Source organism: Desmodus rotundus, chromosome 6 (genome assembly GCF_022682495.2).
Source record: "Desmodus rotundus isolate HL8 chromosome 6, HLdesRot8A.1, whole genome shotgun sequence".
Classification (NCBI taxonomy): domain Eukaryota; kingdom Metazoa; phylum Chordata; class Mammalia; order Chiroptera; family Phyllostomidae; genus Desmodus; species Desmodus rotundus.
The window spans coordinates 80786516-80799665 of NC_071392.1; the positions used below are offsets into that span (position 1 = coordinate 80786516).

The 13150-nt window shown below is 41.2% G+C and overlaps 1 protein-coding gene across 1 annotated transcript in view; it reads right to left on the reverse strand.

Annotated features, from left to right (window-relative positions):
* Positions 1–12403, reverse strand: part of MTPN (myotrophin) — a 53385-nt gene extending 40982 nt beyond the window's left edge. Inside the window, exon 1 of the mRNA XM_024555005.4 lies at positions 12048–12403. Coding sequence (XP_024410773.1) covers positions 12048–12119 — 72 coding nt within the window. The 5' untranslated portion in view covers positions 12120–12403. The remainder of the gene's footprint in view (positions 1–12047) is intronic.
* Between the last annotated feature and the right edge of the window lie 747 nt (positions 12404–13150).

The following is a 13150-nucleotide window of genomic DNA, read 5'->3' on the forward strand; positions in this document are numbered from 1 at the left end:
CTGGCCCTCAAGGGTCAAGTCCGTATCGTGGGATATAACTTCGCCAAAAGAATCATTTTTCACTGCACTGGTGACATGAACGGGTAACAGTACCAGATCCTAAACTACCACAGGTTGTGGGTTCTAGCGGGTAATCTACTAAGGCGGGGCGAAGCAAGCAGTAAGGGCGAGGACACTTGCATACTTTATTTGGGATGTTACAATGCAGAGAAAAACAAATGGATGGCACAACAGAAAGGCAGAAGATCTGAGAAGGACAAAAATCAACGTGCTCTTACTCTACATACTTTCTACAAAGTTAGCGTGAATCGTCTGTCATAGCAAATGCATCAAACTCCCAGTATTATAAATATGAATTTATTTCCAAGTAATGAGTAATATAACCACTCACTGAATGAGTACCTATTTAATAAACATAAGATAATGCAGGCTCATAAGACACTTTAAATGTGTTCTGAAGAAAAGGTTCTTATTACCGGTTAAAATCCGTACAAGGTTGGTCTTAAAGCGATCACCTAAAAGCAACAAGTCAGTCACGTGAGACATACTCCCAGCTGAGGGTTCTTTTTCACCCTACGAAACTACTGCAAGACACACCTGAATGGCAGTGATGGCTGAGACTCCAGCAAAAAATAAAGAAAGGGTTAAAATTTTAAAAAAGCAAAGCACATACATTAAGAATGAAAACTACAAAATAAAATCCTTTGTTTTTAACAGTTTAACAAGTACCCATGTATTTCTGCCTCTGGGATTCTTAACCTGGGACCGCTCAAGGTTCTAAAAAACATACAAATTATAGGTTCATTTTCATTTAGTTACTTACCACTATCACGCAGAACTAGCAGAAATCAAAGAAATAAAGTGTGAGCTACAAAAAATTTAAAGGCAAAAGTAATGTATAACTCCTTTTAAGTACTCTTAAGAAATAAAGTGTTAAGCAACTCAATTTCTTACTAACAAAAAACATTTTTAAATGGAAGTTTGTAGGCCCCAAATCTTAGGGTATATTTCCCTATCTATACAGCTGCATAGACTTTTTAACCTAAATTTCCCCCCCCAAAATGACTACTTTAGTGATTTAAATTAGTTTTATGTAATTGTTTTACTTATTAAATGCACACTTTATTTTTCTTCTTTGGAAAGTTTAAAAGCAATTAATTACAGATATTTTCTAATTGAAAATAGTGAAGCATTCAAAAAAATTTTTCTACTGGTGGCATAAAGTTAAAATTTTAATTTAACAAAATGTACTTATAGAAAGAAAAACTACCAAAATTGAGACAATCCATTAAAAACATAACGTATTTCAATTTGGGCAAAAGGTCAATATGATCAAAAAGTGGCTTCATTTTCCAGAAAATAATTCACGGCTCTGCAGTTGGAATTTATTCCTAAAGGCTTATGTAGTCTGGGAAATGTCTCCTGTCCTGGTCCAGCCGTTTACGTTCCCAAAGGCTGTCACTGTAAATACACCCACAAGGGACTGGAAGAGGGAAAAAGGAAGGGACTGGGGGTGGGGGAGGAAAGAGAGAAAGACAAGTTTCAGATGTGACCTCTGCAGCAATTTAGTGGGAAGGGGGACATGTAGAGGGCGAGGCAAAAGTGGGTTCCCATTTGTTCACATGGAAAATAATACAATAACTAGTAAGTAATATCAGAACAGACTGTCTCACATACTCTCGACCGCAGACTTACTTCTGTCCCACCCTGCATGTAACGGTGCTTTTCTTCGTTGCCATCCTACATGAATGGCAGCTTGAATGTATTTTCCACATCTTTATTCCTAGCGGAACTGCCTGTCTCACTGTTTTCCAGTACGATCACAGAAAATAATCTAAAGGTGGGTCAGTTTTACTCCTCAAAATTATCTTATCCGAAAGTTTAGAGATTAAAAAAAAAATCTCTGTAGTTTATTCATTTTAGTTAGGACGTGTCTTGCTCCTCATCCGTGTTTATTAATTTTTGACTAGAAGTGTAGAGACCCTCTATTTCCAAGCTTGGGTCTTCTCAGTTCAGAAAACTTCTATTTCTGTTTATCAGTTCAAAATTGGGATGTTCTTCCTTATCTTTTGCTAGTTCGATCTCAATGCGTTATCTACTGTAACACTTAATTTTCAGTATTTTTATCTATGTATTTCATTTGTAGTTCTGAAACATTTCAATGCAAATGATCAAAAATGCTACTTTGTTGGAATGACCCAAATCGAATCCTGTTCTTCCACTCATTAGCTGTAGGAGCCCAGGCAAGTTACTTAATGTCTATTGCCCTATTGAAATGGAAAGAGAGCCTACCTGGGTCGTTGTGAGGATTAAATTATACGCATATCTACATGCATATTAACTTATTACATAGGACCGTATCAGGTGTAAAGTACTCAAAGAGTACTTAAAAAGAAAGCATTCAGTTCCCATTATCTTTCCACTTTGAATTTGATTGATTTGGCGTTGATTCTCTGATTAAACTTTCCATCTGAATTTGATTCGGTGTTGATTCTCCTCTATACTGCAACCACATGACTTTTTCTTGGCTCTTACAAGTAGCCCATTCTTTCTATATAGTGGTATGTTTTCTTAACACAGCTGTACAGCTGCTTCTGGGTTTTATTCACGTCATCCACTAAATAAGGAAATGACTTATTCAGAACCCATACAACTATCTTACTTGTTTGTTCTGTACATCCTTTTAACTGAACCGACTGAAGAAAACCTATTCGCAGAAGAAATACTCATTATTGCATATCCATGGCTACTGAACAGAGTGGCAGGCACTGTAGGTGCTCAACTGATAACTTGCTGAGTGAATCATGAACGAACCAGCGAAAACTGTGCTAACTGCCTTCTCTCTCGCTCCTGGAGCTGCTAACCAGGCCAGCCTACAGGACCACCACCAGGGCCAGGGAGAGAAAAATTCTGGAACGTTTTTGGGAAAGGATGACCTCTGATGGCTGAAAAGATTTTGTAGAGGTCCCTTTTCAGTTTAAGGATCTAAATTAGTTCCTGTTTGCATATTTACAAGGAATAAGTCCTAACTTTCAAAATAATCTAGGTCTCTTGCCTAAGGTTCAAATTTACTGTAGAGATTCTAGGCTTTTTCTTTTAGAGATATTCATCAACCTCTCTCTTTCTCTTTTCCCACCCACTTTTCTCTTCCCCCATATGGCTTTCCATGCCTTGCTTTACAGTTCAGTATCTTTTAGCCAGAAAGATTTTTGAATCCTATTTTTGGAAATGCTGCTCCCCAAAATAAGTTTTATATTTGATCATACAATTTAAATTATTTTTGATTTCAAGAACTTGAGGGGAAAAGAAATCACACAACCCAGTTTTTGCAACTTCAGTATCATGCAGAAGTGAGTAAACAAGAACCCACTGGCCAAATCCAGCCAGCTGCCTGTTTCTGTGAATAAAGTGGTACTGGAACACAGACATGCTCCTCTGCTTATGGATCATCTATGGCTGCTTTTGCACAACAGCAGACAGGGCTCACAGAGCCAAACAGTCTCTATCACAATATCCATCTCTTAGGAAACCATCACATAAAACAACACAGATGGCAAATATTTACAGTTAGAACGTGTTAGGCACTGCTTGGTGAGTTTTACATCCACTCTCTTAAAAATTAGGTAAGAAGTATGAATTGGGTCCTATTACAATCCCCATTTGCAGATGAGAAAGCTGAGGTCTGGTGAAATTAAATAACTTTGCCAAGGCTATTAAGTGGTAGGGTTGGTAGTCACACGCAAGTCTACTGGAATCTGAAGTGAAAGTGTAATTACTCTCCTACAGATGGCTTGAAAATCATACATGATAAAGGTGTTTTCTGAGGACAGTTTGCAGCTAGAAAGCTTTTAATATTATTGGCTTGATGGTCCATATGCTTTTATACTGTTGTAAGTAATGTATTAAATATAGTTTTTAATATTTATTCATTGATAATAAGAAAGCACTGATGATTCATATTCTTCACAAGGAAACCAGCATAAAAACTATTTTTCTTTTACTGAGACTGTATGGTTTTAAAAATTCTGAATTGATATTCTAAAATAAGCCTTCCACCTTTTGTCTCAGAGGCAGCTTAGGTACAACTTTTTTCTGTCACCCCGAATCCAGGTTCATCTGACATCAGCTGCTTCCACCATGCCACCAAAGTTCGACCCCAACGAGATAAAGGTCGTACACCTGAGGTGTACCGGTGAGAAGGTTGGTGCCACAACAGCCCTGGCCCCCAAGATTGGCCCCCTGGGTCTGTCTCCCAAAAAGTTTGGTGATGACATCACCAAAGCCAACTGGTGACTGGAGGGGTCTGAGAATCACAGTGAAACCGGCCCCTCAGAACAGATGGGCCCAGACAGAGGCTGTGTCCTCTGCCTCCGCCCCATCATCAGCGCCCTCAGGGAACGGCCAGGAGACAGAAAGAGGCAGAAAGGCATTAAGCACAGGGGAAATACCACTTTTGATGAGATCGCCAACACTGTGGACAGATGCAGTACTGGTGTTCAGCTAGAGAACTCTCTGGAACCATTGAAGAGACCCTGGCCACTGCCCAGTCTGCAAGCTGCAGTGTGGATGGCCGCTACCCCCATGACATCACAGATGCCACCAACAGTGTGCAGGGGAGTGTCCGGCTAGTTAAGAACTCAAAGGAAAGTATTTCAATTCATCATTTGAAAAAGTCCCCACTCCCCAACCAAAAAAGAAAGAAAAAAGAAATTCTAATATCATGGCCATGAAAAATTACATGTGGAAACTGGTGTTAATATTTATACAACTATTGTCAAAACTGTATTCCACAGCTCTTGTAGCGGTGTGGAAAAGTGAAAGTTCAGTGAGTTTAAAACACACAGTTTGAAAACGTAAGAGCTATTTTCAAAAGAAATGACACATCATTTACATTAAGAACATCTGTTACAAATAGGCATATGGTATAAGCAACTTTGAAAACAATAAAAGAAGGGTTGATTCTGAGAACTACCAATTCAACCCAAATTTAACTAACCTATAGGTAAGAGACACTGTGATAAATATGGGAAATACAGAGATAATTTCTATCTTCAAAAAGCTTACAGTACAACAGGGGAGACAGGCAGGTAAAAATTAATTCAGGGCTCTTAAGTGCGAGAACAGAGACCAATACATACTGATGAACAGAAGTGTAATATATTAAGTAGTTGTTACAAGTACCTCTCAAAACTGCCGGGCAGGTTGAAGAACCAGGCTTAGTAAATGGGCAGGGACCAAGGAGGTTTAAAAGTAAGAAATAAAATGAAAACTTGTCACAAGAATCACCTGGGCACAGAAGAGATGCCACAATGGGCACACCACTACTTCTGTTCTCGGAAACGATGTTTTATTGCTGCTGCTACATCCTTTACTATACTTGAGTCTTTGTATCAGATCCAGATCAAAAAACTCAATTCGCAATGTTTGGCTTACCAGCCCATTTCCTAAGTGTGGACAAAAAAAACCCAGTTTATTTGTCCTTTTTGGCTTCAGAGAACTCCTCACACAGAGGAAGGAACTTCAAATGCTGGGGAACCTCCACCTCCCCAAAGACAAATGCCCCACCATCTTAAACCAAGCTCTGCAGACAGATTTTGGGGTAGAAAGTGTTTTAAATAAGTGAATTTCCAATGTTTCCCTGCGATCAATTATGTGAACCTGTTAAGAAAGGCTTGCTTTGCTCGCTGGGGCTGGGGAAGGGAGTCATAGCTGTTGCACTTTCTAATCTGTACCTGCATTAACTTAATTTCACCTTTTGAAGTTGGTAGGAATTCCCCAGATAGTAGAATCAGGGGCTAATTTTTACCTTTTTCTATATTTTTGTCTTAAAAATACCCATGAATTTTATATGTTCAGGAAAGATACTCCTGGGAAAGAGGAATGGGCAGTGGACACTAGTTCCATTTTTATTTCTATCCAGTGCAGCTTTATCTTTTAAATAATAAGCACATGTTATTTTTATAATTTGAATCAGCTTTATTATACCTTTAACTGTCTGTACTAGCATAAAGATAATGTTTAAAATCTCAAAAGAAAGCCCTATATACACCCCACGGATATCTGAGTGAACACTTGCCTTCCAATATAAAAAACATACTTTTATTTTATAGTAAAAGAAAAAAGAGTGAAGGAGTAACAGAAGAAAGGAATTTGATGACCGCTTCTGTCTCTATTGAGGACACCTATCTCTGATACAAGCTGACATCTCTCTTTCTGACCGGGTCACCTGCCCTGCTGTGGAGAGTGAACACTTTCTATGACATGGAAACGGGCACTTTCAAAAAGAAAAAAAAGGAAATTGTATAAAACTAATAATTGCAAGATAGACTGAATTGGGGCCCCTGGTAAAATGCTTATTTTATTAGGAAGTGAAAAGTGATCCCAATAAGTCTTACAATTTCTGAAGATTAGAGCTGATACTTTTCTCAAGTTCAAGAGATCCTATCCTCTCACAGGGCATACAATTGTTGCTTTTCAAACTTATCAGCGTGTCAAAGGCAGATGTAATTCGCATGGGGGTTGGAGAGGGAAAGGAAACCACAGGGAAGGGGAAGTCAGGGACCTGGTGTATAGTGTTTCACAGCAAGCGAAACAGAAGCACACAGTAAACAAAAGGGTACATATAGCAGACCTACTGGAGATCACATGGGACTACTTAGCAGTACGACTCATAAGCATTCACCTCTGAGTAGTCTCAGTGAATAATTACCCTCCTTGATGTGATTATTTTTAACACTTATATACTCAATTAGACAGTACCCCCTGAGTTAACTAGCATTATTGAGAAAGGAAGGTCAGTGGTTTGAAGTGTAAGAGCAAGAAGCTTTGAAGTCCGAGAGACTGAGTTAAAATCTGCTTCACTACTCCAGAGATTATGACCTCAGGCAAATTATTTACTCTTAGTCTGTTCATCTCTAAAATCTCTAAAATGAGGTTATGCTTATGGGGCAATGTGATAAGTGATATTACACTTGTACACAGCATCATAGTACTCAAATATATACAATTTTAAAAACATACTTTTTGAAAAAAGTGCTATTTAATTAATTTAAAAAATCTGGAAGGTAATTGTAATACTTTGGTTACTTTTGTTTCTTCCTTAGGCAAACGGACCCAATTTGACTTTTTCTGTCCTGTATGGAATCACAAACCAAATTTGGAATTACACACCAAATCACACAAAACTATGTGTAACCATACATACAACACAGTCTCCACAAGCCATCAAACAGTCTCTCGAGCAAAGACAGCCTCTGATGAGACACCAAGTTTACAAAGCTGCTGTCTCTGCACTAATTATTTTCAAATTGTTGTTAAAAATGTTTAATGTAGCCATCTTTCTACTTTTTATTCCCAGTCACAGATAATTGGTGCCTGTCTCCGGCAAGCCCCTTTCTCATTTTCCTAATGTGCTGATGCTAACCTGCTGTGAGCTAAGAAGCCAGAACACCATTTCAAGGCAGACCGATACGGTGAAAAATATATGGGCTGTAAATTCAGGCAGTTCTGGGTTCAAATCCCAGTGTGCCACTTACTTTGTGACCTTGTAAAGTTACTTAATTTCTCTAAATTCAATTTCCTTATCCTTAACATGGGAATACCATCACCTACATTAAAATACTGTGGTAAAAAGCAAATGAAAGTTCACGTAAAAATCTTGCAGAGTGCTTTACAGTACCTGGCCATATCAGTCATGCTGTCAATGGTAATTATCATCCTATACCTAATGAAGTACGTTGTCACTGTAGCTAAGTTACGAATAAAAAGAATTCCTTACTTGGAACATATGCTTTTAATGTGTGAAATTCCTTGGCACCACACTGGAGATACAAAGATGAGAAAGAATACAGCATCCAGGCTCCAGAGGCTCAGAGCCTAATTAAAAGCAGACATGTAAACAAAGGCACAGCAGTCTGATAAGTGAAACACTAAAAGCAGCAGCACACCATCTGAAGACAAAACGTCCTTCTGGAGGAGGCCACACTGAAAGCTAAGAGGATGAACAGGCGCTCAGCAGGGTGGGAGCTGGGGATTGAAGCGAGCAGACTCGGACATGGAGGACGACAGTGTAAAGATACACAGGTAAAAAGCAGGGCATGGCAGGGTCTGGAGCAGAGCGCGGCTCGCACAGAGGCAAGTTTAGAAAGGCAGGCGAGGCCAGATCAGATCGGCCACCGATGCCAAACCGAGGAGGAGCTGGCCATTTAAAAGTAACGGGGAACCACAAATACATTTTAAGACAGCGAAGGAGGCTGGCTGAGAAGGACGACGTGCTCAGGTTCACATTACAGACAGGTCCTGGTGCAAGCTCTCCAGGCGAGAGGGGAAAACTACAGGCAAGGAAAATCCAGTCCAGGCAGGAGACAGGCAACAATGATCTAAAGTAGGAGCAAAAGAATGGAGAGTGAGGAGAAAATGAGACGAAGAGAGCAGTCTTGGTAGCACTCGGAAATTTGGGAAAACCCCCCAATTTCCAGTTTGGGCAAATGGTTGGGTCATGATGCCATTAGTCAAAATGGGTACAACAGAAATAATTTTGAAAAGAAAACAGATGCTCAATCAGGGATTTATCTGAACAGAGCTATCCTTTCTGGAACTCAGGTGACAGCCGAACTAACTCCAATGGGAGAAATTAACATAAAGGCACAAATGGAAGATGAAGGCAAAAATAACGTCACCTCGAAGCAGCACACAGACTGAAGACGGGGCCGTGAATATCCACTACCGCTGCTCATGAATATCGTTCTTTCCGGCTTTCATTTCCTTCCCAACTGGACAAAATGCATTTTCTATGAGATGTTACTTATAATCTGCATGCTACTTTAAAAGCATGAAAGCTTTTGCACATACGTCCGCTGAATGTAGTGCTTAAGTTTCCCAAGCATTCTGCCCAATTTCTTCACCATCATGCCAGGCCTAGCAAAGTACCTGGGACTGAGACTGAGAGGAACCCAATAAATTAACTAAATATGGTCTTCAGCTCAGTCAAGAAGCCAAAATGTTTCAGATATTGTTTTAATGTTACAGCTTAATAGTTAATGGGGAGTAACCTAAAGTTTTTTTTACATGCTGGGGTTTTTTTTTTTTTTTTTCCATTTAGAACCATACAATTTTCAATGGTTTGGGAGTTCTCAACTGATTTTTACTGATTTTTTCTGAGTTCGGCAATTCACCCAAAACCAACAACTTCTGCCTACCCATACTTCAGACTTCTGTATACAAGCCAGAAGCAGGTACAATAGTACAATTACTGGTTTTTTAAAAAATATTAATTTTAAAAAGGGAGACTACTAAAATGCTTCACTTATGTTAAAAACAAGAGATCGTCCAGGAGAACAGAGGAGGGTATTTTAAAGGCTCTAACTCCTTAGGAGGAAAACTAGACAAATCCAATTTTTAAAATATACTTTCTTTGCACCCACTCAGATAAACACACATGACATAAACTCAGAAAACGGTAGCGAGTGTTCATAAATCGGTGGATGAAGAAGGGGAGCCAAGGAGTAAGCGGGGAAGATGGCAGCTAAGCAGAAGCAGCCACGTTGTCCGGACCTGAGAGTGAACAGGCACAGTACGGGAGCCCGGTCCGGAGAAAATGGAGTGCTAGTTTTGGGTTGTTTCGCTTTTTGTTATTTTTCAGTAACAAAGCAAAAAATATTTTAAGAGGTTCAAGTTACTCAATGAAAACTAAGAAAGAAGCCCCGGCAGGTATGGCTCAGCTGGTTGGAATGCTGTCTCATAGACCAGAAGGTTGCGGGTTGGTTCCCAGTCAGGGTTTGGGTGCGGGTTTGGTCCCGGGTCAGGGAGCCTGCGGCAGGCAGCTAATCAATGTTCTTCTCTCACATCAATGTTTCTTTCTCTCTCTCACCCCTTTCCTCTCTCTCTCTGAAAGCAATGGGAAAAATGTCCTCGGTTGAAGACAAAAAAAAAAACAAAAACAAAACTAAGAAAGGAAAAAGCTCAATCATCTGTTCACAGGATTACATTATAGTCCAACCTTTTTGGATCAAAAGTTCTTAATACTTCCTTCTAGTCTTCTTCGAACGTCTACCCTCCCTGTTGTGCACAACTCTGCTGCTGATGAGAGTAGGCAGTGTGGCAGTAATAGGAAAAAGCCAAAATCAAACTGAACATAATGACCTAGTTAAAAAAACAAAACAAATCAATTCATCGTTCTTGGCACGTAGTTTTTCACAAATGTCTTTGTGTGACTGGAGGCTTTTTATGGACAATTTATCCGCCTGGATGTGGACCTTGGGAATGTCCTACCAGAAATCTCGGTGTCACATGCTTTGCAACTACATTTCAGATTGTGCGAGACTGCACGGAGCAGTTAAAGACTCTAAGTTCCGGAGTCAGCAGTTTGGTTCTGGCTTCATCATTTTTTTTCTTCTTTTTAATCTCTGTAACTTTGGATTTTTTTCCTCAAGTACCCTGCATCTCAGTAATCTTATCTGTAAAATGGGACTAATAAAAAGACTTCACAAGGCTCACAAGGATGATAAAAAATAATGTGCCAGGAAAATACTAAATTGTATTCCTTTTTGTAAGTGTAAGTTTAGTACTTACCAACTTTTCGTATTTCAAGGTTTCCCAATAACAGAAAAAAACGAAAGCTAGTCACTTCCAGGGCACTGCGGTGTCCCACCACTGGAAAGTGTAACATGGATCGAAGTGTCCCAAGTAAGCTCTTCCCTATAATCTTACACTGACACATCCAGTAAGGCAGGTTTCAAACTTCCTCCGCTAGCTGAGAAGGCAGTGACCAGTGTCCTAGGGAGCCACTGAAATTAACTAAGCAGATAAGTTGCATGCGTAAAGGCAAAATCAAATGGTATTAAAGAGTAAAAACTATCAGTAGTTGGCCCTGCACAATCCTACAAGTTTTAAGATACTCTGCTTCTGCTTACTTGCTTCCTAACACAGATCTCTGAAGCAAAAACAAGCGCCCCAACAGTGGCCATACCCTCTGAAGAACTAAAACCTAGACTGGGTTCTCACTCTCGTAGGTGAGCCGGTTGACCCCCATGATTATAAAATTACACTTATGTCTTAGAAGATGTCTTTTTACATTATCACCGTATCAAAATCACGTGTAAGTTCTCTCCTAATTACAAAAGGCACAATTTTAGGGTCCAAAGGCAGGCCAGCTTGGATTTTTACCAGTCCACCACAATGTGGACTCAGTTTCACATTGTGAGTTTAGTTTTGAGATGAGGCGTCCTCATCATGGTTTTACCGTCAAATACACTGTGGCTAAACTTGCATTACTGTTTATTACACGTGTAAGCATCTCAGATGGAATCAAGGAGAAAGATGGGAGTAGCTGAAGTTAACATGCGTGTTTGTAAACTACTCAGGTATCTTAAACACTCAGATGCTAACTGATAAGCTTCCCCACTTGAAGCAAATAAGTATTTGTGGTCTGAGGGGGGGAGGAAAAGGCCACACCCAAAGTTAAGATTCCGGCAGTGAAGTGATACCAAGTTTCAGAATTTTAACCATTGCTATTTTTGGTACTCTTGTTCACGGTCAATGAATACGTTAAATTCATTAACGGGCCCACAGTTAAAACAAACGAACAAAAAGTTCTTCTGTTTCGAATCACTTAGGTCACTTCATTCAGTAACAGGCAGGTTCAAGATGGAGAATTACTTCATCCAAAGAAAGATTTAAGTAACTGGCTTAGCAAAGGGCCAAACTCAAATGATCAGTACTCAAAAGTGAGGCTGAAAGAGCCGGTAACCACTCCTCCCCTTCCCCAAGGGGTCAGGAGAACACGAAAGGCCTGGCTGTAGCCACACAGCAGTCACCTGGCACAGGACCGTGTTATCCGGCCCCTTCTTCCAGTTTAGACTCCCTGACTCCCCTCTCTTCGGTGCCACCTCCATCCAGTTTGCCTTTCCTCCCCCACCCCCACCCCCACCCCCACCCCCACCCCCACCCCCACCCCCACCCCCACCGGCGCCAGCCCAGCTCCCATCAGCTGCCTCAGCCTCCTCTCCATCCCGCCTCCGTGCTTGCCTGCTCCACTCGCCGCCGCTTACCTTGGCCACATAGTCCTTCACCTCGTCCAAGTCCCCGTTTTTCAGGGCCCACATGAACTCCTTGTCGCACATCACTGCAGCTGGGCGGGCCGGCGAGCCGGGCAGAAGACGAGGAGGTGGTGGCAGGAGCAAGCGGATACTGCCGGGCGAGAGGGAGACAGGGCCGCGCGGAGCCAGAGAGAAGAGGAGAAGGCGGGGGAGGCCGCCAGGCGGGCGAGGCAGTTGGCCGCGGCAACCGTTGGGGCGGGAGAAAGTTCTTTTGCAGCCACCGGGCCCAACCGAGCAGGTCCTGTCTGGCGGAGAAGAAGCTGGAGCGTTTACACTTCCGGTTCACTCCCAGCTAGGACCCTCCCCAACTTCCTCTTCCTCTTCCTCCGAGAGCTTGAGACCCCGCCCCGAGGGCCCTTGGCGGGGCTACCTGTGCGCGCAGGCGCAGTGTCTAGGCCTGCGAGGCTGGGGGGCTGAGGCTGGAGTGGGAGCAGTGGGCGGGGCCGAGGCTAGGGAAGGGGGTCAGAGGCCAGGAAACGCAGAGAGCGAGGGAAAGGAAAGTTACCAGTATTTAATTTAAGATGGGATCAGGATGTTTCTGCACACCATAAATGGGAAAAACTTAAAAACAAAAGCAAAAAACCAAGATGCCCCTGAAGGGCATTGTGCTCACTAAAAGTGTCCAGTAGAACAGTTTGATGTGAATTCCTTCTTCTTTTATCACCCCCCCTCCCATCTTTTCTGGGCTGTCAAGTATTCCTGGGGCTCCAAGATTGCTAGGATGTGGTTTAAAAAAATAAGATGAAATAGAATAATTCCCGTGTTGAAGGAACTCTTTAACTTGCGCAAACAATGTGAATTTAGTGTCAACACTATATATATATATACATATATATATATATATATATATATATATATGGAAAAAGAAAAGCTTTAGTGTGTAACAGTGAGAAATATTATCATTTTCCTGACAGTAGATCATGTCCAGGACTAGGACTTCAGTTTGATGCCACAGGGCACAGCAAACCTAACTGTCCTGTACAACTGTATTTTTAAAAATTTTGTGTTCATTTGTTTTTAGAGGTTTAAAGCTTCAGGACTGCTGTAATGAAGCC